The 23,620-nt window shown below is 44.7% G+C and overlaps 1 protein-coding gene across 1 annotated transcript in view; it reads right to left on the bottom strand.

Annotated features, from left to right (window-relative positions):
* The window catches only part of LRP1B (LDL receptor related protein 1B), a 707,094-nt gene that overhangs the window by 448,835 nt on the left and 234,639 nt on the right, over positions 1-23,620 (bottom strand). The window contains exons 5-6 of the mRNA XM_063307533.1: positions 10,018-10,137; positions 7,634-7,762 (exon numbers count right to left, since the gene is read on the bottom strand). Coding sequence (XP_063163603.1) covers positions 7,634-7,762; positions 10,018-10,137 — 249 coding nt within the window. The remainder of the gene's footprint in view (positions 1-7,633; positions 7,763-10,017; positions 10,138-23,620) is intronic.

The following is a 23,620-nucleotide window of genomic DNA, read 5'->3' as shown; positions in this document are numbered from 1 at the left end:
AGGCATGATTATAACAAACATCCCATTTGTGATCTTCATGCGTCCTGATTATGAATACTTTACAGAAAATAAAAACCTGGCCTATTGGATCACTTTACTGATTAGGGAAATCGTTTCTTCCCTTTGACCCTTTTAAAGCAAGCTTACCAATTCCTTTAAATATTTAATTTATTACTACTAATGAAATATGCATAACCCTCTGTGGATGCTATTAGGAGCACAATGGTCTCACATCTGGTATCTGAAGGAATTTAAAACATTCTCTTTACTTTAAAGTTTCTTTAATTATTATAAGCAGTCATCTATGTACAGGAGTCAGAAGGAGTCTGGGAGCACCTTTCTGTCATGAGTGCCGTTGAGCTGAAGACATCAGCGCAATGGCACACATGACAATAACAAGGAAACAGGGGAAGGGGCTCAAGATAAGTAGCCATCAACTTACAAAGACTGAAGGACAAGAGACAACGGCTAAACGGATCGCGAGGCACACCCAAGCTGTTAGCGCTAACGCAACGGAGATCGCCCAGCTGACAGCAATCACCGGAGGAATAGGGAAACCGATGATGGGCGATCCCGGAACGCCAGCGGGGCCTCGCAACCCCTCACCTACCGGCAGGACAACATGTTGGACAAGGGGGGGGTGACGTAACCGCGAGTGAGGGGGCGCTGACCGGCGCGGGGTATTTAAACCCCGCACCGGCGCGCTCCTGTCACTCTCAGCTTTTTTCCTATACTGTATCTACACTGCGAATAAACCAGAGCCTGTTCCACGGAATCAGCGTCTGAGTATTACTCGGAGGTAGGCAGCGCATGACATAAAGCTGAGAGTCATAAACTCAGCCTCGCCGAGCCCCACCGGACGACAATGAGCCGCGGGAGGAGTAGACGGCGAGAAGACCAGGAAGATGAGGCCGGCGCGACGCAGACAAGGAGGGCGAGCCGCACAGCAAGAAGCAGAGGAGGACCGACCGAGGCCAGAGGCACCGCGGACTCCCGGAGCCATGGACGCCCACCCGACCCAACCCGAGCCTCAGCTCCAACCCCAAGGGGAGATGGCGACGGAGGCAACCCGACCACGGGAGGGAGCAACATACCTTCCGAGACCAGCGGAGAACCCCGCGCCCCACATCGCACCCCAGCAACGGGCGTGGAACGACAGCCCAACGGCAGTAAGCATGGAGGAGGATGATGGAGCAACCCAGCAGACGGCGGAGGAAGCGGACCAACGGCCGAGAGAGACTGAACCCCACCGGCAACCCACCCCCGCCGACACACCGACGGAACCGGCCCCAGCGGCGGCGCGGATGGTGGACGAGGACGCACGAGCTAGACTCGCGGCCATGGAGACCCAACTGAAGGAGCTCCGGACCATGCTTCAGTCGCTCATGCCCCCCGTGCCGCCCAACGACGTCCCCGCACAGGTCCACACCCCGAGCGAAGCGCCGAACCCCCACGGGCCAGATGAAGGTCAACAGACGGCCCAGGCGGACGACACCACAGGCCGGGTAGCGAGAGGAAGGGGCGCACAAAACGCCCGGGCCCCAAAGGACTTCCCCATCTTCTTTGATGGGAACCCCGCGAAACTGTCGTTCTTTATCACGAACGCCAGGGAGTTCATGGGGAGGCACGGACACTCCTACGACTCCGAAGCGGACAAGATCGCTGCCGTGGCGATCAAACTACAAGACCGGGCGGCGGACTGGTACGTCCAACTGTACGAGTCCAGCTCCCCCGCCCTCGCCAACTTCCCCGCCTTCATCAATGAGATGAAAAGCTACTTCGAGGACCCACTAGCCAAAGTGAGGGCGAAAAGCGCACTCCAAAGACTTAAACAGGGCACACGCACTGTCCCAGACTACGCCCTCGAGTTCAAAGCCCTCGCGGGGAAGGTCAACGACTGGTCCGAGACCACCCTGCTGGAAATGTTCAAAAGGGGGCTCAACCGCGACGTACTTCAATGGGCCCTCTACCGCGACGACCCAGAAACTCTACACGGGTGGATCCACCTCGCGGGGAAAGCAGAACACGCACACCGCACCTTCCTCATGATAACTACGGAAGACACGAACTATACCTGCAAAAAGGTACCCGCACCACATGTGGGGACGGCCGGCCCCACATACCCAAAGAAGAAATTTAATCGGGAGCCCTGCGGGAGGTGTGGAAAACTAGGGCACAAGACGGCAGATTGCTTCGCCAACCGACTGCCGACCAGTGCGCCTAAACCCACCCCGAAAACTAGCCCCAAACCACCTAACCCGCTGCCGCCCCCTCACCACCGAATGACCGGAGCCACAGCGACACCAGAGGAAGGCTGGGACGCCTACTGGGGGGAAGAGGACAACGTAGACCCAGACCAGCCGGCGGGAAACGCTCCCCGCCTGCCCTGAAACGCGTTGCGAGGCAGGCGGTGGGACAGCAGCGCGGACCACCTCGACGGAACGGCGAAAGCTCCGTGATAATGGCGGCAATTAAACTCTCTTCCGGCAACGGAGCCACCACGGCCGCGGCACTAGTGGACTCGGGGTGCTCAAAAAACCTCATCCACCCCGACTTAGTCGCCAAACTCGACCTCCGCTGCTTCCCCCTCCCCATGCCGTTGGAATTCCACCAGCTGGACGGCTCTACAGCGGGAGGGAAACCGGCTACGATGCAAACCGAGCCGGTCACCCTGCAAATGGGCACTCACACCGAACGTACATCGTTCGTCGTCACCCACATCGGACAGCCCATTGCAGTCCTGGGAATGCCATGGCTCGCGACAAACAACCCGCGCATCGACTGGGAGACCCACACCTTCACATTTGGTGACGGCGAGTATCGGGCACCAGTTCCGGCGGGCAGAACCAACCCCACTGTGGGATGAGCAGAGGCGACTACACAGGACAACGCCGCTACCACAGCAGACCTACCGGAACAATACGCCGACTTCTCCGAGGTCTTCGGAGAGGCGGAAGCTGACCAACTACCCCCCCACCGCAAGACGGACTGCCGGATCGACCTGCTGCCCGACGTCCCCTTACCTAGACCGAAGATCTACTCAATGACCCCGAAGGAGATGGCAACCCTCCGGGAGTTCATCGATAAAAACCTAGAGAGGGGATTCATAGAGCCAGCATGCTCACCGGTCGGAGCCCCCGTCTTATTCCGGGAGAAGAAAGATGGCACCCTACGGCTCTGCACCGACTACCGGGGCCTAAACGCGGCTTCCCTGTCCAACAAATACCCCTTACCCCTGGTGAAAGACATGCTCGCCCACCTGTCCACGGGCAAAGTCTTCTCCAAACTGGACCTTCGCGAGGCGTACTACCGCATCCGAATCAGGGAAGGGGACGAATGGAAGACTGCGTTCAACTGCCCCCTAGGCGCCTTCCAGTACAAAGTGCTGCCGTTCGGACTCGTGTTTATGCAGCTCATCAATGAGGTACTGCATGAACACCTGTTCAAAGGGGTCCTTGTCTACATAGACGACGTCCTTATCTACACTAAAATGCACAAGGAACATGTGACCCTAGTCAGGCAAGTCCTCGACAAGCTCAGAAGGGCGCAGCTCTATGCCAAACCTACAAAGTGCGAATTCCATAAAGCGCGCCTAGACTACCTGGGGTACCGAATCTCCGGAGACGGCATAGAAATGGACCCCGCAAAAGTCGAGGCGGTGCTGAACTGGGAACGCCCCCGCAACAGACGCCAACTCCAGAGCTTCCTCGGCTTCATGAATTTTTACAGGTCATTCGCCCGGGGGTTCGCAGAGATAGCCCTCCCCCTAACGGACCTCCTCAAAACCAAAGGGGTGGGGGACACCCGACGCGCCAAGAACCCGGGCACAGTATTGAATTGGACTCCCGCGTGCCAGACCGCATTCAACAAGCTGAAAGCGCTGTTCACCACGGAGCCAATCCTCGCACACCCGGACCCAGAACGGCCGTTCGTGGTCCAAGCCGACGCCTCAGACTTCTCCCTGGGGGCCATCCTACTCCAAAAGGACCCCACGGGACTCCTGAAACCATGCGCCTACCTGTCGAGGAAATTTTCCGAGACAGAAAGGCGATGGCACGTCTGGGAGAAAGAAGACTTCGCGGTAAAATCGGCGCTAGAAACATGGCGACACCTACTCGAGGGAGCCGCCCAACCATTTGAGGTCTGGACCGACCACCGGAACCTCGAGGCCCTCTGAACGCCCAGACGCCTCAGCCCAAAACAGGTCCGATGGGCCCAATTCTTCAGCCGCTTCAACTTCCAGCTGAAGTTCATGCCGGGTAAAAAGAACTTCCTGGCCGACGCCCTCTCCCGACTGCCCCAAGACGAAGAGCCCGCCCCAGACACCATTGGGACAGTCCTATCCGCCTCGCAACTGGGGATGGCCGTGACCACCCGAAGCGGCGCTCGGAGGCAGCGCGACCCTACGGCGCAACCGACGGCGGGACAACCTGTGCCCAGACGACGCCAACCGCAACTACCAGGGGGGATACGCACGGACCTCGCCTCCGCCCTCAAAACCGACCCCTGGTTCCTGGCAAACCCCGACAAGGTAACGATGGCACAGGACCTGGCATGGGGGGAAGGCAGAATCTATGTCCCGGACTCGCAACGCCAAGCGATCTTGCATAGATCACACAACGCCAAGCAAGCGGGACACTTCGGGTTCCTTAAGACCCTACACCTAACAAGGCGTCAATTCTGGTGGCCCGCGCTAAGACGAGACGTGAAAGCATACGTAGCGTCCTGCCCAACGTGCGCTAGGGCCAAACGGGCACCAGGCAAACCCGCGGGGCTTTTACAACAGGTGGCAGAACCCTCCCGCCCATGGGAGGAAATCTCCATGGATTTTATCGTGGACCTCCCACCCAGCCAGAAGAAAATGGCCATTTGGGTGGTGAAGGATTATTTCTCGAAACAGGCCCACTTCATCCCCTGCACGTCGGTCCCGTCCGCACAACAACTAGCCAAACTCTTCCTCATCCACGTGTACAGGTTACACAGATGTCCCGCACGTGTGGTGTCCGACAGAGGCACACAGTTCACTTCCAAATTCTGGCGGGCCTTCCTAACGCTGACGGGGACCCAACAGGCCCTATCCACTCCCTGGCACCCCCAGACGGACGGAGCCACAGAGGTCCTCAATGCCACCCTAGAGCAATTCATATGCTCATATACCAACTATCATCAAGACGACTGGGCCGAACTGCTCCCGTTCGCCGAAGTCGCATACAACAACGCCGTCCACACGAGCACGGGGAAAACTCCGTTCGAGGTAGTCTCGGGGCGCGACTTCATCCCCATACCGGAGCTGCCACAACCCCCGGAACCCCAGGTGGACGCTAGCGACTGGGGACGGAAGATTGCGGAATCGTGGCCAATAATCACGGCAGCGCTGAAGGATGCACAGGCGGCCTACAAAGAGCAGGCCGACAAGCACCGGCACCAACAACCGACGTTCCAGGCGGGGGATATGGTCTACCTATCTACCAAATTCCTAAAGTCACCCCAACCCTCGAAAAAACTGGGGCCTAAGTACATCGGGCCGTTCCGAGTCACGCAGATAGTGAACCCGGTGGCAATATGCTTGGACCTGCCACACAACCTACGGAGACTCCACCCGGTGTTCCACACCAGCCTCCTGAAACCGGCAACCACCTCTCGATGGCACCCAAGCACGCCACTGCCCTCACCGGTGATGATCGATGGGCAACATCACTTTGACGTAAGGGACATACTCGACTCTCGCAGGCAACGGGGAACTTTACACTATTTGGTCAGGTGGAAACATTTCCCCCACCCAGAATGGGTGGTGGCGCACAACGTCAACACGCCCGACCTGACCCGGGCTTTTCACCGGGCATACCCCGACAAGCCAAAACCAAGACTAGTAAACCGTCACCTGCATAACCCCTCCCCCGCGCGCCCCCCGCCTACCGTGCCCCAAGGGAAAGGGCCCCCCCAAGCCCGCGACTTGGGTGGACCTCCCCCCCCGGGACTCCCCCCCCCACCCCGGGCCCACGAGGCAGTAACAAGAGGTCACCAGCACCCTCCCCCCGCCCCGGGCCCACGGGGGAGTGGCAAGCAAGTCAACAGTGCATCCTGGGGACAACGCCCAGGAGCACACATAACAAAGGCGACGCACTTGGAATAAAAAAGAAGGGCCCTACCTGGAGCTGATAAGCACCCGACCAGCCACGCCTCTCTCCTCGTCGAACTGAGCCAAACAAACAGGGTGTGGCCGGAGCATGCGCACGCCCAGGGGTGACCTGGGCATGCGCACTAAGAACACACCCTAGTAAGGCACGTGGTGGAGGGCGGAACAAAGGGAGGGGCGAAAAACACTTCGGCGGGAAATTTTTAAAAAAAAAAAAAAAAACCATTTTGACAGCTCTCCTGGTAAAAACCAGAAAACCGGGGGGGGGGGCACTATTCGGACAGGGGGCAGTATGTCATGAGTGCCGTTGAGCTGAAGACATCAGCGCAATGGCACACATGACAATAACAAGGAAACAGGGGAAGGGGCTCAAAATAAGTAGCCATCAACTTACAAAGACTGAAGGACAAGAGACAACGGCTAAACGGATCGCGAGGCACACCCAAGCTGTTAGCGCTAACGCAACGGAGATCACCCAGCTGACAGCAATCACCGGAGGAATAGGGAAACCGATGATGGGCAATCCCGGAACGCCAGCGGGGCCTCGCAACCCCTCACCTACCGGCAGGACAACATGTTGGACAAGGGGGGGGTGACGTAACCACGAGTGAGGGGGCGCTGACCGGCGCGGGGTATTTAAACCCCGCACCGGCGCGCTCCTGTCACTCTCAGCTTTTTTCCTATACTGTATCTACACTGCGAATAAACCAGAGCCTGTTCCACGGAATCAGCGTCTGAGTATTACTCGGAGGTAGGCAGCGCATGACACTTTCAGACTATCAAATTTTATTAAAAGGGATAAGCTTTCATGAACTGTAGCTCATTTCATCAGATGAAGCATGGAGTAGTTAAACTGATGTAGAATTTAAATTGGGGTGAGGTGTGGTGAGGAGAAAGGATGTTTATACATCTGCAGGTTACATGTGAGACAGATTATAAGTATTTTGTTAATTAGCAATTGTAATGTATTAAAAATCCATTGTGTTTAAGACCACACACACACCTGCCTCACCCCAAACTGTTAGTGTGAAAAGGTTCTGAAAAGTCTCTTCTGATTTTTATCTACCATAGATTAAGACCTCTCTCCTCCAACTGTGTACAAGAAGAAGTATCACATAAGATTCAGGAGAATAGAACTGAAATTTTTATAGACCTTGATAAGTGAAACTGTTCACTTACTTAGTTAATCTTTCTCAAATAGTTTTAGATTGTTATAAAGCCAACCTTCAAATAATATAGGAAAGGTTCTATTCATCTATTTGTTGTTGGGCTGATTTTCCCTTTTCAGGAATTGTTAGGTCTATGACAACTCCAAACTTCTGTTCACGTTTTCAAAGTACAGATCAAGGTAATTATATTAAAGAGAATGGACTTTAAAAAATAAGAACACAGTGTAGTGCTGATTCAGATGTAGTTCAGCATTTTGTTCCTCTAGTGATCAGCTAGATACTTATGGAGAATCACAGCAAATAAATACAGCAATATACTCCTGCTTACCTTTTTTAACTTTGCAAGACTTTTTGTTTGGTTGAAGGAGATATCCTTCTACACAGCTGCAAATATATGATCCCTCAGTATTTTGACAAGTCTGACTACAGAGTCCATACAAATTACATTCATTAAAATCTGAAAAGAACAATAAAATAGTTAAATTATACTCCAGAATCAAGTTTCCTGGGTTTATCACTACTTTATCTCCTACTTGGTAGGATGGAGGCAACAGGATTTTATTTTATTTATTTTATTTTATTTATCTAATTTATCCCCACCCATCTCCTCCTGTTGGGGGACTCTGGGTAGTTTACAACAATTGATTAAAAACAATAACCATAAATACATAGAATAAAATACAGTAATAAATAATATAAATAGAGTAAAAATAAAGAATCCAAGTGGTGAAGAATCTAAAACAATCCAAGTGTGGGAGGAGTGGTCTATAGTAACCATCCCCATGTAGATCTATTCCCCTCTCCACCCCAAGTGAGGCGGCAGAACCAAGTCTTCAGACTCCACCGAAAGGCCAGGAGCGATGGGGCCAATTTCACCTCTGGGGGCAGCATGTTCCATAGGGCGGGAGCTACTGCGGAGAAGGCCTGCTTCCTGGACCCCACCGGATGAAATTCTCTTACAGACGGGGTCTGCAGCATGCCCTCTCTGCATGATCGGGTGGGACGGGTTGATGTAATGGGGAAGAGGCGGTCCCTCAGGTAACCTGGCCCCATGCTGTTGGAATGGGGTAATGTCTAGATTAGAGATCCTAGTTTGAATAGAATAGCATGAGCATATTTGAGGCCAAGCTGGGTTTAGCTGCACTTGTGGAACACAGTCAAACTGTATAAACATTGACAGGTTGCAATAGTATGTAGGAATGATGTTGGGAGACAGGAGGGAGAGCTGCAGATGGGACAACTGGCATGTAAAAGATGTTTCAGCCCACAGAGGGGGGGATGGCATGGGAAACGTTTCAGAAGGGACCCTCCTTAGTTTTCTGGAACATAAAAGGAAAGAAGGGGAGAAATATTTTCAGTCTTGCAAGACTGATGTTAGATCTTCAAGGTAGTCCAGACAAGAAGCACAACAATGAATGCTAACTCTATTTTTGTTGTAAAATTACATTAACAGACTCTTGCAAGACTGAAAGACTAAAGACCAAAACTAATGAAAATAGATACCGTATATTGTACGTCTAGAACTAAAAAAAGAGAAAAGGTTGCAATAGATCTGAGTAACAGTAAATGTGGATCATTGATTGTAATAAAGAATGTATGTATGTGTGTGTGTATGGTATTATCTTGTGGAGTGGAGATGATGAATAACTGCAGGGAAGGTATAAGTTTAATTATGAATGAAAAGGCTATAATGTATATTAGACAGTATGAACTGGTATCATTTAGATTACTGTGATGTGAAAGAATGCAGGAATTTATTGGTAGGTGGTAGTTGTATGTTACATCCCAGTGAACATTTATAATGAAAGAAACAGGATTTGTTCTAGAGAAAAATGTGCAACATTCTGAATGAGATCCAGGGGAGAAATGTTATTCTGCTAATTGACATGAATGGATGGGTAGAAACAAGACAAGGAGTATAGAAAAAGTAATTTGGCAATTTGAATATATAATTTAAGTGTTAAGTTTATCCATGAATACACATGGAAAGAAATGAATCAAAAAGCATGATAGAATGGGTTGTTAATGATGAAAGATTGAGATATATAATTATTGAAAAATTCAAGGCATATGAGAGGTTCTGAATGTGGGACAGAATATTAGCTGGTAGTGAGAAGAGTATATCTTGGGTTAAAATGGACATATAATAAAAAGAAAGAAGAAAAAAGAGTCAAAGTGGAATGATTACAGTAAGAGAAATGATGAGTCCTGCAAGCAAAAATATTAAAAAATAAATTAATCTCCTAATAGAATGAATGAATGAATAGTGGATGTAAGGAAAAAGCATGTAGAAGTTGCTTGAAACAGAGTAAAAAGGAATGATGTTATACAAACTGTGACAGAAGATTTGAGCCACCCAGAGTCATGCACTGGAGATGGGTGGCTGTATAAATTGGATGGATGGATGGATAAATAGTTATATTAATGGAAAATATGAAAAAAAATATGCTTGAAGGAAAAAAGATGAAGAAACAAGATATTGGTGACCTTAATGTTGTGGTTCTCTATTTATGTCCTTTTCCCAAAAGATCTTAATATAAAACAATATCACCATTTCATATTTAACTTCTATAAGTTCTCCAAAAATCAAGTTTAGATACCACCACCATCCCCAATCTGTACAGTTCACTAAATGCAGGTCAGAATAGTTTTTCCTACATTTTTTCCTGATCTGAAATGTTTTAGAATAATATGATCATGTGGCTACTTTACCTTGGCAGGTTTTTCCGTCTCTTCCAACTTCATATCCTTCCTCACAGTAGCATCTGGTTTCATTCATGGACATGGCACACTTATATTGGCACTGCATTTGTTCACATTTTGGTAGTAATTCTGCAAGATAAGGCAATAATATACTATTAAAGGAGATATATTTTATATTATGACAGGAAAAAAAATCAGAAATAAAGTGTATTTCACTTATGTACTACTATATAATTAAATCTCCCTATTTGCAGGACTGAAAGGAAATTCTATTACCAAGCACTAAACACTTGGTTTAGAGCTTCCTCAGTGGTGTTGCTGTACCTTAAAAACTCCCTCCGAAAGAGATCTCTATGGTCTATAAATTTAAAAAGGTGGCACATTTATTCTAATCTCCTTCCTTCCTTCCTTCCTTCCTTCCTTCCTTCCTTCCTTCCTTCCTTCCTTCCTTCCTTCCTTCCTTCCTTCCTTTCTTTCTTGGATTGCTCTGTTTACAGTTAAATTGTCATGTGTTTTAGAACTGTGTAAGCTGTCTTGTGGCAGAAGAATGCTGTGAAAAAAAAAGTTTAAAAACTTTCACTCCAACAAATCAGCGGTAACTGAGCTGTTGCCAGAATGGGAGGACAGCAGTAAACCAAACCAAAGGGAAGATCTTCCTGCCAGGTTATCTGTTTAACCTGTGGTAAATAGGGAACCTTCCCCTTCAGCCTCATTCTGGAGAATAGCCACTCAGTTTTCATGAGGATATTCTGCTTGTTATAGGGAGTTACACCAGTTAACTCTTGCTAGTAGAACAGACTGCAGTTTCTGCCATAGTTCTTTCAATCTGTCAGTTTCTATAGCTTTCCCTTTTATTTTATGTATCTGATTTTTGTAACTTACCTGCTCCTCAATTCTCAGTGGTTGTCAACTGCCTTTCCATTTTATTATTATTTTTTCCTTAATATGTTGTGACCTGTCTTTTCTTTCTCTGAGCACTTCGTAATCTCACAGGACAAGAATAAGCATTACCCATGCTTATTCACATTAGCATCTAGTCTGGGTTTGTTTTAGCAAGTGTTAAGAACTTGCTTGCATAGGGGACAAGATTCCAGCAATTAAAGATCATACCACAAAACAGTTTAAAAATGGTTGATCCCAGATGAAGAAATCATAAATCAGTTGTCTACTGCATGGAAACCTATCTTGGAATGTTCTCAGACAGATAAATTAAAGCTTCAGTATTTCCATTCAGCACCATGTTTCTCAGACTTTTCTGTAGATAAGGAGTCAGAATACTGCTAAAGATATATAATTTTCAAGACATGTCACCAAAACTCCATATTGATAATTGGCTCAATCACACACTTTTCAATGTTCTATGCTCTGTTCTGTTGCCACAGAAACTAAGCCACAGATCTCTGTGTTAATAATCCTCAACAAGTAGAGGCTAAGGATATAGGACAGAAACAAAATCTGTTCTTCTAATATATAGTAGTATTGTCCTCATGTGTCTTGCATTGTTGCTTATTCGTTCAGTCGCTTTTGACTCTTTGTAACTTCATGGATCAGCTCACACCAGAGCTTACTGTCAGTTGTCACCACCCCCAGCTCCCCCAAGGTCGAATCTGTCACCGCTAGATAACTTGAAAGGGAAAAGGCAACTAATGAAGGACAGTTCTTTCAACAGTTATTAGCTATTACTGTTGAGGGAAACATCCAGGCTCAAAACTCATGTGAAGAGGCAGACAATGGGGAGGACTACTGAAATCATGGGCTGCTTCTTACTCAACAAGTTACCTTGCTCATAAAAAGTCTATACAACAATCTCTGAGTTCACAAATTTGCATGTTTGAAGTATCTTCTTGATAAAAATGGAAGAAAAAAAAACAAGACAGGAAAGTCAAATTGCTAAATGCAATTTGCTGTTTTAAATTATTCATTTCTTTAGTGATGACTGTTATACTTAAAAAAAAAACTTTTAACAACCCTTACAAACATGTATTATTTTTTCAGAGAAAAGAAGGGAATGTTAACTAATTGCTATCCTTTAATAGTCATTCCAGTAATAAATTACATGGGAAATAAGTTTTTATTTTTGTGTATGGTTTGCCTGAGATAAATTTAATTTGCTAATTTTATGTACATTATCTTTTAATATATTTAAATCACTCTATTGGAATATCAGTCAGTTGTTTCTTAAGACTGTGTTCAGGAGTGGTGGGGAAAGGAGGGTTAAATGGCTGCTGCGTCATAATGTCATGATACAAATAGCTTGATTTACATACTCATATCAGATATTATGACCAAAGTATTAAGTTAAGTATTTTGACATCACTGCAGTTTGTTATGGATTCCACTATCTTAAAAAGTATTTCTGGTGACAAATCTTTTAACATGGTAAAGACAGACATCCTTAATATAATGTTAACTTGTAACTTAGACCAGGGGTTCTCAAACTCTTCAGCTCATCAACTCTTCATGAAGTTTCAGATTGTTCATCACCCCCCAAAGATTTATTATGTGAAAATAATATAATAAATACTACCTTAACTAATAGTACTATGAATTATCATAACAGCAACAACAACATTGATCCCTTGGATAGTTCCATCAAACATTGGGGTCAATATTGACCACTGTGGGGAACCCCGACTTAAAGCAACCCTCTACAGCCTCTTTTGGATAACAACTCCAACTTATCTGGGAGGCATCCATATATACCATTACCAAGTGTATAACACTCACATACATACATACATACATACATAAAGCACAAATAAGATTAACCAGAGTTTAGGGTAGGTAGTTGACTGAACATAAAGTGAAACCTTTTGTTTTCCTTTCTCACAGCTATGCTACAAGAAAGGGAATAGGGGTATGTGTCTTTAGGACTCATTTATTCATTTATTTATGGGGTTTATTCCCACCTCCAACCCTAAGTAGGCTTCAGGCAGCTACAAATGATATATAAGTAAAACAATGATAAGAAATAAGTTAAATTAATAACAAGTTACAGTAATCTGGGGCCAATCAATCAACCTTTAAAAGCCTTTTGTAAGAGCCAGGTCTTTACCAACTTCCAGAAGGTTATGAAAGAGGGGGGCATCGTTGCTTCATGGGGCAAGCTGTTCTATATAAGGGGAGCTCCCACAGAACATGGAGTTGAACAGAACTAATAATCACATGAATGTATTTTCTCACATGAAAAGTAAAATGAAATGCAATAAACATAAGTTCTAATGATCATGGAACCTAAAGGTGGCCTGTCGAAAGAGTTGCAATTCATATAGCTGCCATGGGCCCCAGAAAAAAGGGGGCCTCCCAGGCAAAGCAGCAGCCACTGGACAAATGAAATTGCAGGGAAAACAAAAACAAAAAACAGGATACCTACCTCTGTTATTCAGATTTTCAGGTGAGCAGGTACACTCACCAGCTACATTAACACAGTTCCGCATTAGCCAATGGGTAGATTGAGCTGATAGAGCTTTTGAATGGGCTAGCTTACCCATTAGCTAATGTAGCTCCATGTTACGAACAGGTGGATTGGGTCAACTGGATCCATATTAGCCAACAAATAGATTGAGCCAACAGGGTCATTCTGTTTTAACTATGTACTAAGTTTTGCATCCAATATGCTTCTTCTAGATGGAGTAATTTTCAGTTTAGGTCCTATGGTATTCCACTTTGAATACATAGTGTTAAGATCTCATTTTGCAGGAGTTCATCTACAGTGAATCTATGGTGGAGGTGAGAATGAAGATTCTTGATTGCTTTCACAGGGAAAAAAAAAAGATTACAAGAAGACAGTGTATTTTGAGACAGTGAAGTATGCTTGTTACATGGCCTGCCCTTTTTCCTCCTCTGGCACAGCAGCAAGGAGTCTGGGAGAAGATTAGTTTGTTGTCAAGTCCAGTCCAGGAGAAACTGTGATCAATTTCTGTTATGCTTTCAAAAACACCAACTTCAAACAGACTTTATGATCCTGAGTTGTTTGAAGAAGCCACAGTTGATTCTATAGTTCCCAATTTGGGTATCACAACATAACTAACATTATTTGAAAAGATAACAATGCTGATGATTTCCTTTTTTGGCCATAACAGGGAGAGAGAAAGGAAGAAGACAAAGAAAAAGATGGAGGAGGAAGAGAAGGAGAGGAGGAGGAAACATGTGAGCTCAAGGCTCACCAGTCTCTTTCAGCTACCAAATTATGATTTATATACACATGCACACTTTTCAACAGGGGAGAAAAACCTGGAAGCTTTCCCACATTACCAAGAAATCTTTTCATTCAACCATTAATGAGAAATCCTTTTGTTCACATAATCAGCTTGGGATATTACATGGAATGGAAAAATAGATAGCACACCTTGTCAAAGGCTGAGTTCAAAGATCATGACAACAACTCAATGAACTTATGGTTTAATGTGATGTGTGAATTCAGTGACTGTGATTTATTGACCAGAGTTCATAGTTTATGATAATGTGTAAACCCAAACAACTGAGACTACATCTACAAGTGAGGCTAATACAAGCCACGGCTTAGTGCTTAGTCTTTGTGAAAGTCTTTTTTAAAACAGTGCTTTTAGACTTGCGAAGTGTCAATCTCATGGTTTTTCAGTTCTAATTAAAAAACACATTTTTCTTAACGTACAAGCAAAACTTTTAAATTAGCAAATACTGCCTAATAAATGAATCTATAGGTTGCTTGCTTTAGAATACTTTTTGTTTTTTTCTTACCAAACTGATTGGAGCTTTTTTAGAATGTGCGTACCACGTAGCTCTTAATGCTTTAGCTTTAACACACAAATCCCACTGGGTTCAGTAGCTAACTTAATATTGCAGCCTTAACTTAAGAACCTTAGTTTATTATAGAAACAGTTACGTTTGCTTATGGTTGGTATTATTCTTCCAGTTGGCCAGGATCTTTTTTACACACACCTTTTCTTGTTTGCATGTAAGCCACTCAGAGTCACTGATAAGTTGGGTGGCCTCAAAATTGGATTAAATACATAAATAACTATTCAATTTAACTAACAAAAGAAACTAACTAGGTTCACACATAGCACTAAACATGGATGTGATTAATTGAAGAAACTTTGGCTGGGCTCACACAAGTTGTTATGCCTAACTGAAGGCTGGAATAGATGTTCCATGATTTTATATGTCAAGGAGAGAAAAAAATAGATGTTAACCAGGAGAAGAAACAGGTGGCGATAACCCCTTTCCTCAGGGTGAAACCAAGGCATCCCTTGGTCTATCTTTTTTCCTCACACATAATATAACATAGATTCAAATAAGGAGTCTCCAGTTGATAATATCCCAGCTACAACTTCTGTAATCAGGTTTCAGGTTCTTAGAGAAAATGTTATTCTAACAGGGAAGGTAATGGATTAACAAGTAATAAGAAGGATTTTTGCATCTCATTCACATGGATCACATGCATAGGGTCCTCTAGACCTTCTGTATATCCTCCCCTTTCATTTAGAGTAACTAGAGCTAGAATTGTATAACTCTACAGAGAACTGATTAATGTATCAGCTTTGCCACAATTCTGCAAAAGCTTATCACATCCACTTTATAAAACAAGCTAGATTTGAACTGCCCCCACAATGTCTTCCTCTTCTTTCATTCCCTTTCCATTACTATTCTGATGCAATTGCCTGCTCCAAAGTGCATTACTCAACCATCTGTTGTTCTACTAAATTGCTTCAATGTGCAAAATGCTACTTCAGACAGCTGGTTGGGTTTGTCTGTTGGTTGTGCCAGCACTGACACTGTTATTTCACAGAATTCTTAGGCAAAATCACCCATCCTTTGCAGAATTAAGACTGCAGTCCCACCAAAAGACTGAAAAAAAGTATAGATTTATACCAAGCATGCTTATATAACTCCTATATTTCATTGCTAGCTCAGATACCCTTGACTATCATGCACTCTGTTATTCATTCAACACTGTCCTACGCTGCAGTAAAACATTACAGTTTATAAAATATTTCGTTGCTTCATACTGCAACATAAGAATATGGGAACAATTTTCATAATTTTAATAGACCAGATTATGATCTTCAATATATAAATTCATGTTTTCCCTCTTAGATAAAATATGCTACCTATTCTACAGCAACCAATATGGGTATGTAAGGTTAATCACAGATTAAGTTGTCTCTTGCAACAATCATACAGAAATATTTCTGGAGGCTTACCTTTGTGCTTCTTCCTTTTGCAGTCTCGAGGGTTTTTGTTAAACTGCAAATATTGCTGCAGAAATTTCTGTTTCACTGAGGCATTACACTGCACAATTGATATGGCTATCTGACTCACCTATCCTCCTACTTCTGATCTCCCAATGTTGTGGCCAGATATCTAACTGGGTAAGGGGTTGAAACACAGAAGCATAAGCAGCTTAGCCATCACAAGCATATAAAATACCTTCCGATTTTTCAGGGGGAAAAAAGTGTTTCTCTGACATGAAACTGAAGCAGCAAGACAAGATACTCCTTACTGGCCAGCAGCTGAGTTTCTAGATGTCTCTGTGCTCATCTACTGACCATGAAGTGCGAGTTCTGATCAGTTGTTGGCTCACTGCAATGGCTGAAGACTCACAAACAAGAAAACATGCTTGGTTTTGTAGCATTCTGCTCCCCTTACAGATCCAACAGTAGCCCAAACAGCCCTACTAAGCCCTGTTTCATTTTGAATGTCAAATCAGAAGACTAAGTGATGGAAAGGCTGATTATCTGAAAGTGTCCTATGTCTAAAGTTTCTAAGCTTTTGTTTGTTTGTTTGTTTGTTTGGTGCCTTTGAGTCAGCATTAACTCCTGGTGACTGCCTGGACTAGTCCCTGCAGTTTTCTTGCCAAGGTTTTTTGCAGGTGGTTTGCCCTTGCCTGCTTCCTAGGGCTGAGAGAGAGAGTGATCCAAGGTCACCAGCTGGCTTTGTGCCTAAGGCAGGACTAGAAGTCACGGTCTCCCAGTTTCTCACCTGATGCCTTAACCACTACACCTTTAACTTAAATCTCTAACTTTAAGCTTTAACAGGCAGGAATTAACAAGTAAATCTACCCCATCCTGCTATTTTCAGTCTGGAAAAAGAGAAGTCCCCCTGCTGATTTATTCCTCTGTGTACAGTAAATACTGTCTTGCCTATAGTACATAGAGATGATCACACACTGTCCAATCTTGCAGCCAGCATTCCTTGAATCCCTTCTAAACTCCAGTTTGGCTTCCGGAATAATGCAGTCTTCCTACACAAGTTTCCCTAAATTGTAGATTTGCCGTGCTATTACACCTTTTGAAACAAAAGGAGAACTGAAAAGAATTAGATGTATATTTATAAATGTAATATTAAATAACATACCAGAAGTTATTTTATTTTATTTTGTTTGTTTGTTTATTTATTATTTAAATTTAATTACCACCCATCTCCCCCAAAAGAGGGACTCTGGGCAGTTTATAATAAAATCCAACTATAATCTTAAACGTTAAAATCTCATAAAACCAAACACATAACAATTATTTTAAAATACAATAAATACATATAAAATCCAAGAGGGTATAAAATTTCAAGCTGGTGGGAGGGCCTCTAGGGTGCGAGCCACCCCCAAGAATGGTTACCCACTTTCCCGCCCCAGGAAAGATGGCAGAACCAAGTCTTCGGGGCCTTCTGGAAGGTCAGGAGTGAAGGGGCCTGCCTCACCTCCAGGGGCAAGATGTTTCAAAGGGCAGGGGCCTACATCCCACTCCCGCCAGAGTGTTGGCAGATTGCTGGGAAAGCCTTTGGTCCAGGAAAGATCAGAAAAGTCACACACCAGGCATTTCTATAAAAATAATTTATTTACAGAAAGCAAAACATATTTAAAAGCTTCTGCATTCTTGCAGGCCCTCAGTGAGAGCTACATGCCTACACAGAAAAGAAACAGAAATTAAAACAAGTCCAAGCAAGTTCCTTCTTTCCCCCCAGGTACAAAAATTAACATTCGAAAAGGGGGCAGTTGAATTAAACCTCTGCACTCGGCCAAAATGATTAGTTACTATAGTAACTTTAATCTGTAGTAGAAAACATTAACACTCCCTTTTTTATACTACAGAATAAGATGCAAACCAATTTGCTTTGTTAACTCTTTGTGTCTTGGTACAGCAAGAGGTTTGGCTAAAATATCAGCAATCATGTCTTTTGATTCACAATATTTTAACATTATTTCTCCTTTGCTTATCATATCTTTGATATATTGATATCTAATATCTATATGTTTTGTTCTATTTTTGCAGGCTTCAGATTTTGCCATAGCAATGCAAGCTTGATTATCCTCATAAACAGTTATAGGCTGGTTCACTTCCATGCCTATGTCTTTTAACAAATGTTTAAACCATATAACCTCATTACAAGTTTGTGTTAGAGAATAAAACTCTGCTTCTGCAGTGGAAAGAGCAACAAGTGTTTGTTTTCTAGAATGCCAGCCTAAGCTAGATCCAGCAAATTGAATTAAAATTCCAGAAGTGGATTTTCTGTCACTGACATCTGCTCCCCAGTCAGAATCGGCAAAAGCCTGCAATTTCTCAGTTCCAGAGGCATTTAGCTTCAGGCAATAATTCTTTGTTCCTTGCAAATACCTCATTAACCTCTTCAATGCTGCTTTTCCAGTAGATGTAGTCTTCTCTACCTGTCTACTTAAAATGGCCACAGAATTTGAGATATCTGGGCGAGAATGATTTGCAATGTACAGTAAACTTCCAATTGCAGATCTATATTTCTCTGCCTCAGTTAATTGAGTTTCTCCTATATCTTTCTGAAAATCTGTTATCATCGGAGTAGAGACTGGTTTACAGTCTTGCATATTAAAATCCTCTAGGACCTTTTGAATTTTACTACATTGGTTTAACAGAAAGCTACCATCCTTCTCCCTGTGTATTTCCAAACCTAGGTAATTTGTCACAATTCCAAGGCTTTTTAGTATGAAATGGCTTTTCATGCAGGCTTCAAAATCAAGCCTTTGTTTTTCTGTTGATGTGAACAGCAGCAAATCATGAACATAAATGCACAGATACATACAGCCTTGTTTGTCTTTCTTCATATATACACATGGATCTGCTTTTCCTTTTTCAAAACCAAAGTTCTGCAGTTTTTCATCTAATTTTTGGTTCCAGGATCTAGCAGCTTGTTTTAACCCATAGATTGACTTCTGCAGTTCACAGACTAGATTCTCCCCTTTTTCATAGCCAGGGGGTTGCTGCATGTATAATTTGTGGTCTAAATCACCATAGAGAAATGCAGTTTGAATGTCATAGTGGTGAACTGACATTCCTTTGAGTGCAGCAATTTTTAACAGTAATCTAATTGATTCACCTTTAGTAACTGGTACAAAAGTCTTGTCAAAGTCTAAATCTTTCCTTTGAGTGAACCCTTTTGCAACTAACCTTGCTTTATATTTTTGGATTTTGCCATCAGCATCCCTTTTCAGTTTGAAAACCCACCTACAACCTAGACAGTGTTCATTGGGAGGTAGATCTACCAGTTTCCATGTTTTATTTTCTTTCAAGGATGCTAACTCCTGTTGCATGGCAGAATGCCAATTTTGTGCAATCTCAGGTGGTAAAGCATTCACTTGTTCTAAAGACTCAGGTTCTGTGAATATGTGAAAAGCCTTTACTGTTTCAGCCTGAAAACGTGATGGAGGAACACCTTTATTACTTCTCTGAGATCTGTGAGGTAATACAGGGCTTAAATTTTGACTCCTATCACTTTTCTGAGAAGCATCTGTCTCATCAGACAGATCTTCAGTTTGCTTTTCTGGTTTAATGTCCTCATCAGGCAAAAGATCACCATCAGCAAGTCCTTGGTGTTCTCTTGTGGTGGTCAGATCAACTGGAGAGCTAGAGTTTAATCTCCCCCAGTTTTGTTCAGCAAAAGAAGCGCTTTTGCTAATTATTAATTTCTCTCGCATTATGAACCTGTAGCTCCTTTGGCTTTGTTCATAGCCAACAAAGATGGCTTTCTTTGTTGTGGGGCCTCCTTTCCTTCTCTGTTGTTTTGGAATATGAACCCAAGCAGTGCTACCAAACACTCTAAGATGGTTTACCTTTGGTTTCACACCATAAAACAAATGGAATGGAGTGTCCTGAATCACAGAGTTATACAATGTTTTGTACATAACAGGCAGTAGATATCGCCTCTCCCCTATACTTAAAAGATAAATGGGAATCTTTCAGCATGCATTCCATCGCATTTTGCAAGGTTCTGCCCTTTCTTTCAGCAACACCATTTTGCTGAGGGGTGTAAGGGTTAGAAAGAATTTGTTCTATCCCCTTGTCTGCTAGGAACCGTTTAAAATTGTGAGAAAGGTACTCTCCTCCTCTATCACATTGGAGTGCAGATATAGGCCTAGGGAATTTTCCATTTGCCCATGTCACAAAACCTTTAAATTTCTCAAATGCCTCATCTTTATGTTTTAAGATGTAGATAAATGTGTATCTTGAGAAATCATCAATGATGGTCATTGCATACCTTGCTTGTCCAAGACTTGGAGCAAAAGGACCAATAATGTCAGAGTGTACAATTTCCAAAGGTCTAGTTGTAACTCTGTCACTGTGCTTACTCACAGGAGCTTTTAGTGTTTTGCATTCTTTGCAAACTACACAATCTAAGTATTTGTCACAGGGTTTTATCTTTAGGTCAGCACACAGCTGTGGCATTTGTGCTATATACCTGAAATTAGCATGACCAAATCTCCTGTGCATCAGGTGTACACATTGGTCATGATATGGAGTGTTGCCAACTGCAGCCTTGCAGCTTGGCTTCCTTGCATTTTGCACAATGTACAAGGAGTCTTTTAATATACCAGTAGCACATAATTTTCCATTTTTACGTATCTCACAACCATTTTTCTTAAATGTTATGATATACCCTGTTGCAGCCAACTGTGCCACAGATAAAAGGTTTGATTGTAAATTTGGCACATACAACACACTTTTTACAGTTTCTCCCAAGCAGGATAAATACAAGTCACCTTGTCCCATAATTTTGGTCACAGACCCATCAGCCAAAGATACACTTTGTCTTTCAGTTTTAGACAGTGACACAAAAGAGCTATTACAATTACATAAATGACAATTGGCCCCAGAATCTAACACCCATACATCAGAATTACCCTTCTCAGCAACCTGTGCAATTTGGGTTGTCTGAAGAGCCTTCTTCTGTGTTGCCCTTGTGTTCTTCTTTTCTGTCTTTCTACTCTTGGGTCTCAAGGCACAGTCTTTCTGCAAATGTCCAGCTGAACCACAAGTGAAGCATCGCTGGCTGGCTAGCGCTGTGGCCTCAGCTTCCTTTCCCTTCTTTCCCCTTGTTTTCTGGTATTGCAGCTTTCCAGAAGAGATGGGGGGGATCTTTTCTCTCTCTTCTCCCATTCAGCGAGTAAGCGCTGTGTAACATACGATGGGGTGATGTCTGCTTCAGGCATAGCCTCCAGGGTACAACTCAGCATGTCCCATGCTTCATTCAGTGAGGACAGGAGGATATAGGATTTTGTGAGAGGTGTAAATTCCATTTCTCTCTCCTGCAACTCAACAAACAGCTGCTGAATATAATGCAGGTGCTCAGGAAGGCTATCTCCTTCTGCAAGGTAGGCTTTGTACAGCTTTTTTGTTAGGCTAACTTTACTCCCTGCTGTTGCCTTTACATATAAGTCTCTCAAAGCATCCCAAAGTTGCTTTGCAGACTGCATGCCTCACACGTGGTCTAGCTGATTGTCCTCACTCCCAGATAATATGCTCTCCCCAGCCCCCGCCCTCAACCCAGGTCGCTCCAAGGCCGCTCACGCCCCGCTCATCCTGTCTCAGCCATTCAGCACTGGGATTTTGGGGGGCTTGCTCACCAATTGGCAGCCAAAAATTCTCTCTGCGAAGATACATCTCCATCTTCAGGACCCAATTCAAATAGTTGGTCTCTGATAGGCGCTCCAGAGGCATCGCTGAGGCCTGGGAGGTAGCCATGGCTTCTTCCTTCTTTTGCAAGTATACCTCAGCTGGCTTCTTTGTCCTGTAGACCGGCAGTTGCTGGAAAATCTCCAGGTGGCTCCAAAGAAAATCTTCACAGGTCTTTGCTACCTGCCTTTAAATTGTGCATGAGGTGTGGAGCTGATCTCTCTTTTCTCTCTGGGTTTTACTGGGCTGTTTACTGGGCCCATAACCTGTTGGCAGATTGCTGGGAAAGCCTTTGGCCCAGGAGAGATCAGAAAAGTCACACACCAGGCATTTCTATAAAAATAATTTATTTACAGAAAGCAAAACATATTTAAAAGCTTCTGCATTCTTGCAGGCCCTCAGTGAGAGCTACATGCCTACACAGAAAAGAAACAGAAACTGAAGCAAGTCCAAGCAAGTTCCTTCTTTCCCCCCTGGTGCAAAAATTAACATTCAAAAAGGGGGCAGTTGAATTCAACCTCTGCACCCAGCCAAAATGATTAGTTACCATAGTAACTTTAATCTGTAGTAGAAAACATTAACACAGAGATCATCCATAAGTGCGACCAATGCAGTTTCTGTCCCATATCCTGGCCTGAAACCTGACTGAAACAGGTCCAGATAATCCAGAATCCTCTGGAATTGTAACACCACCACCTTCTCAACCACCTTGCCCAAAAAGGGGAGGTGGGAGACTGGAGAAAAATTGTCCAGCACAGTTGGGTCCAGCGATGGCTTCTTGAGGAGGGGGTGCACCAGTGCCTCCTTAAAGGCCACTGGGAACACCCCCTCACTCAAGGATGTATTTACCATCGCTTGGACCCAACCACACGTCACCTCCCGAGCTGCCTTCACCAGCCAGGAGGGGCATGGATCTAACTGACAGGTGGTGGCATTCACAATCTGGAGGATCCTGTCTACAACCTTGGATCCAACAGGATCAAACTGCTCCCAGATAACAAGGCTAAAACATTCCCTTGGCATCTCCTCAAACCCTGCTTCACAGACTCCAACTTGGAACGGATCTGAGCGATTTTATCCTGCAGATTCTCATAAAACTCTTCCACACAGCCCTGTAGGTGGGCCACTGGGCCCATCTTCCCCAGAAAGGTACATGTGATCTTAAACAGGGCCGTCGGATGGCAATCTGCGGATGCTATAAGAGCGGAGAAATACTGCCATATTGCCACTCTTACCGCCACAAGGTAGGCCTTAATAGTGGCTCTAGCTTGTGTTTGGTCAGATTCAGTCTTTGTCTTCTTCCAGCAGCACTCTAGATGTCTCTTACGCCTCTTCAAAACCCTCAGCTCCTCCGTGAGCCACAGGGAGTGTCAGGTTGGATGAGGCAGGAGAGGCTGCACAGGTGCAATCCTATCCAAGACCCCGGCGTTGGGACAAGAGAGGTCACGCAGGCAAGATTCTGTCCAAGGCCCTGGCCACCTCCCTATTCCAGGCAGCAGCCAGGGCCTCCACTGGACCGTGCAGCAGATCCTCAGGTATAACCCCCAGCTCCCTCTGAAACCTCACTGGGCCCATCAGTCTCTGGGGGCAGACCAATTGAATGGGTTCTGCCTCTCTGCGGAGGGGGACGGCATAAGACAATCTCAGGGCCACCAGGGCGTGATCTGACCATGACAATGGGGATGGATGTAGCTCTCCCCTCAGATTACATTGCC

Source organism: Candoia aspera, chromosome 1 (genome assembly GCF_035149785.1).
Source record: "Candoia aspera isolate rCanAsp1 chromosome 1, rCanAsp1.hap2, whole genome shotgun sequence".
Classification (NCBI taxonomy): domain Eukaryota; kingdom Metazoa; phylum Chordata; class Lepidosauria; order Squamata; family Boidae; genus Candoia; species Candoia aspera.
The sequence above is the reverse complement of the archived record's forward strand: the minus strand, read 5'-3'. Positions and strand labels throughout refer to the sequence as shown.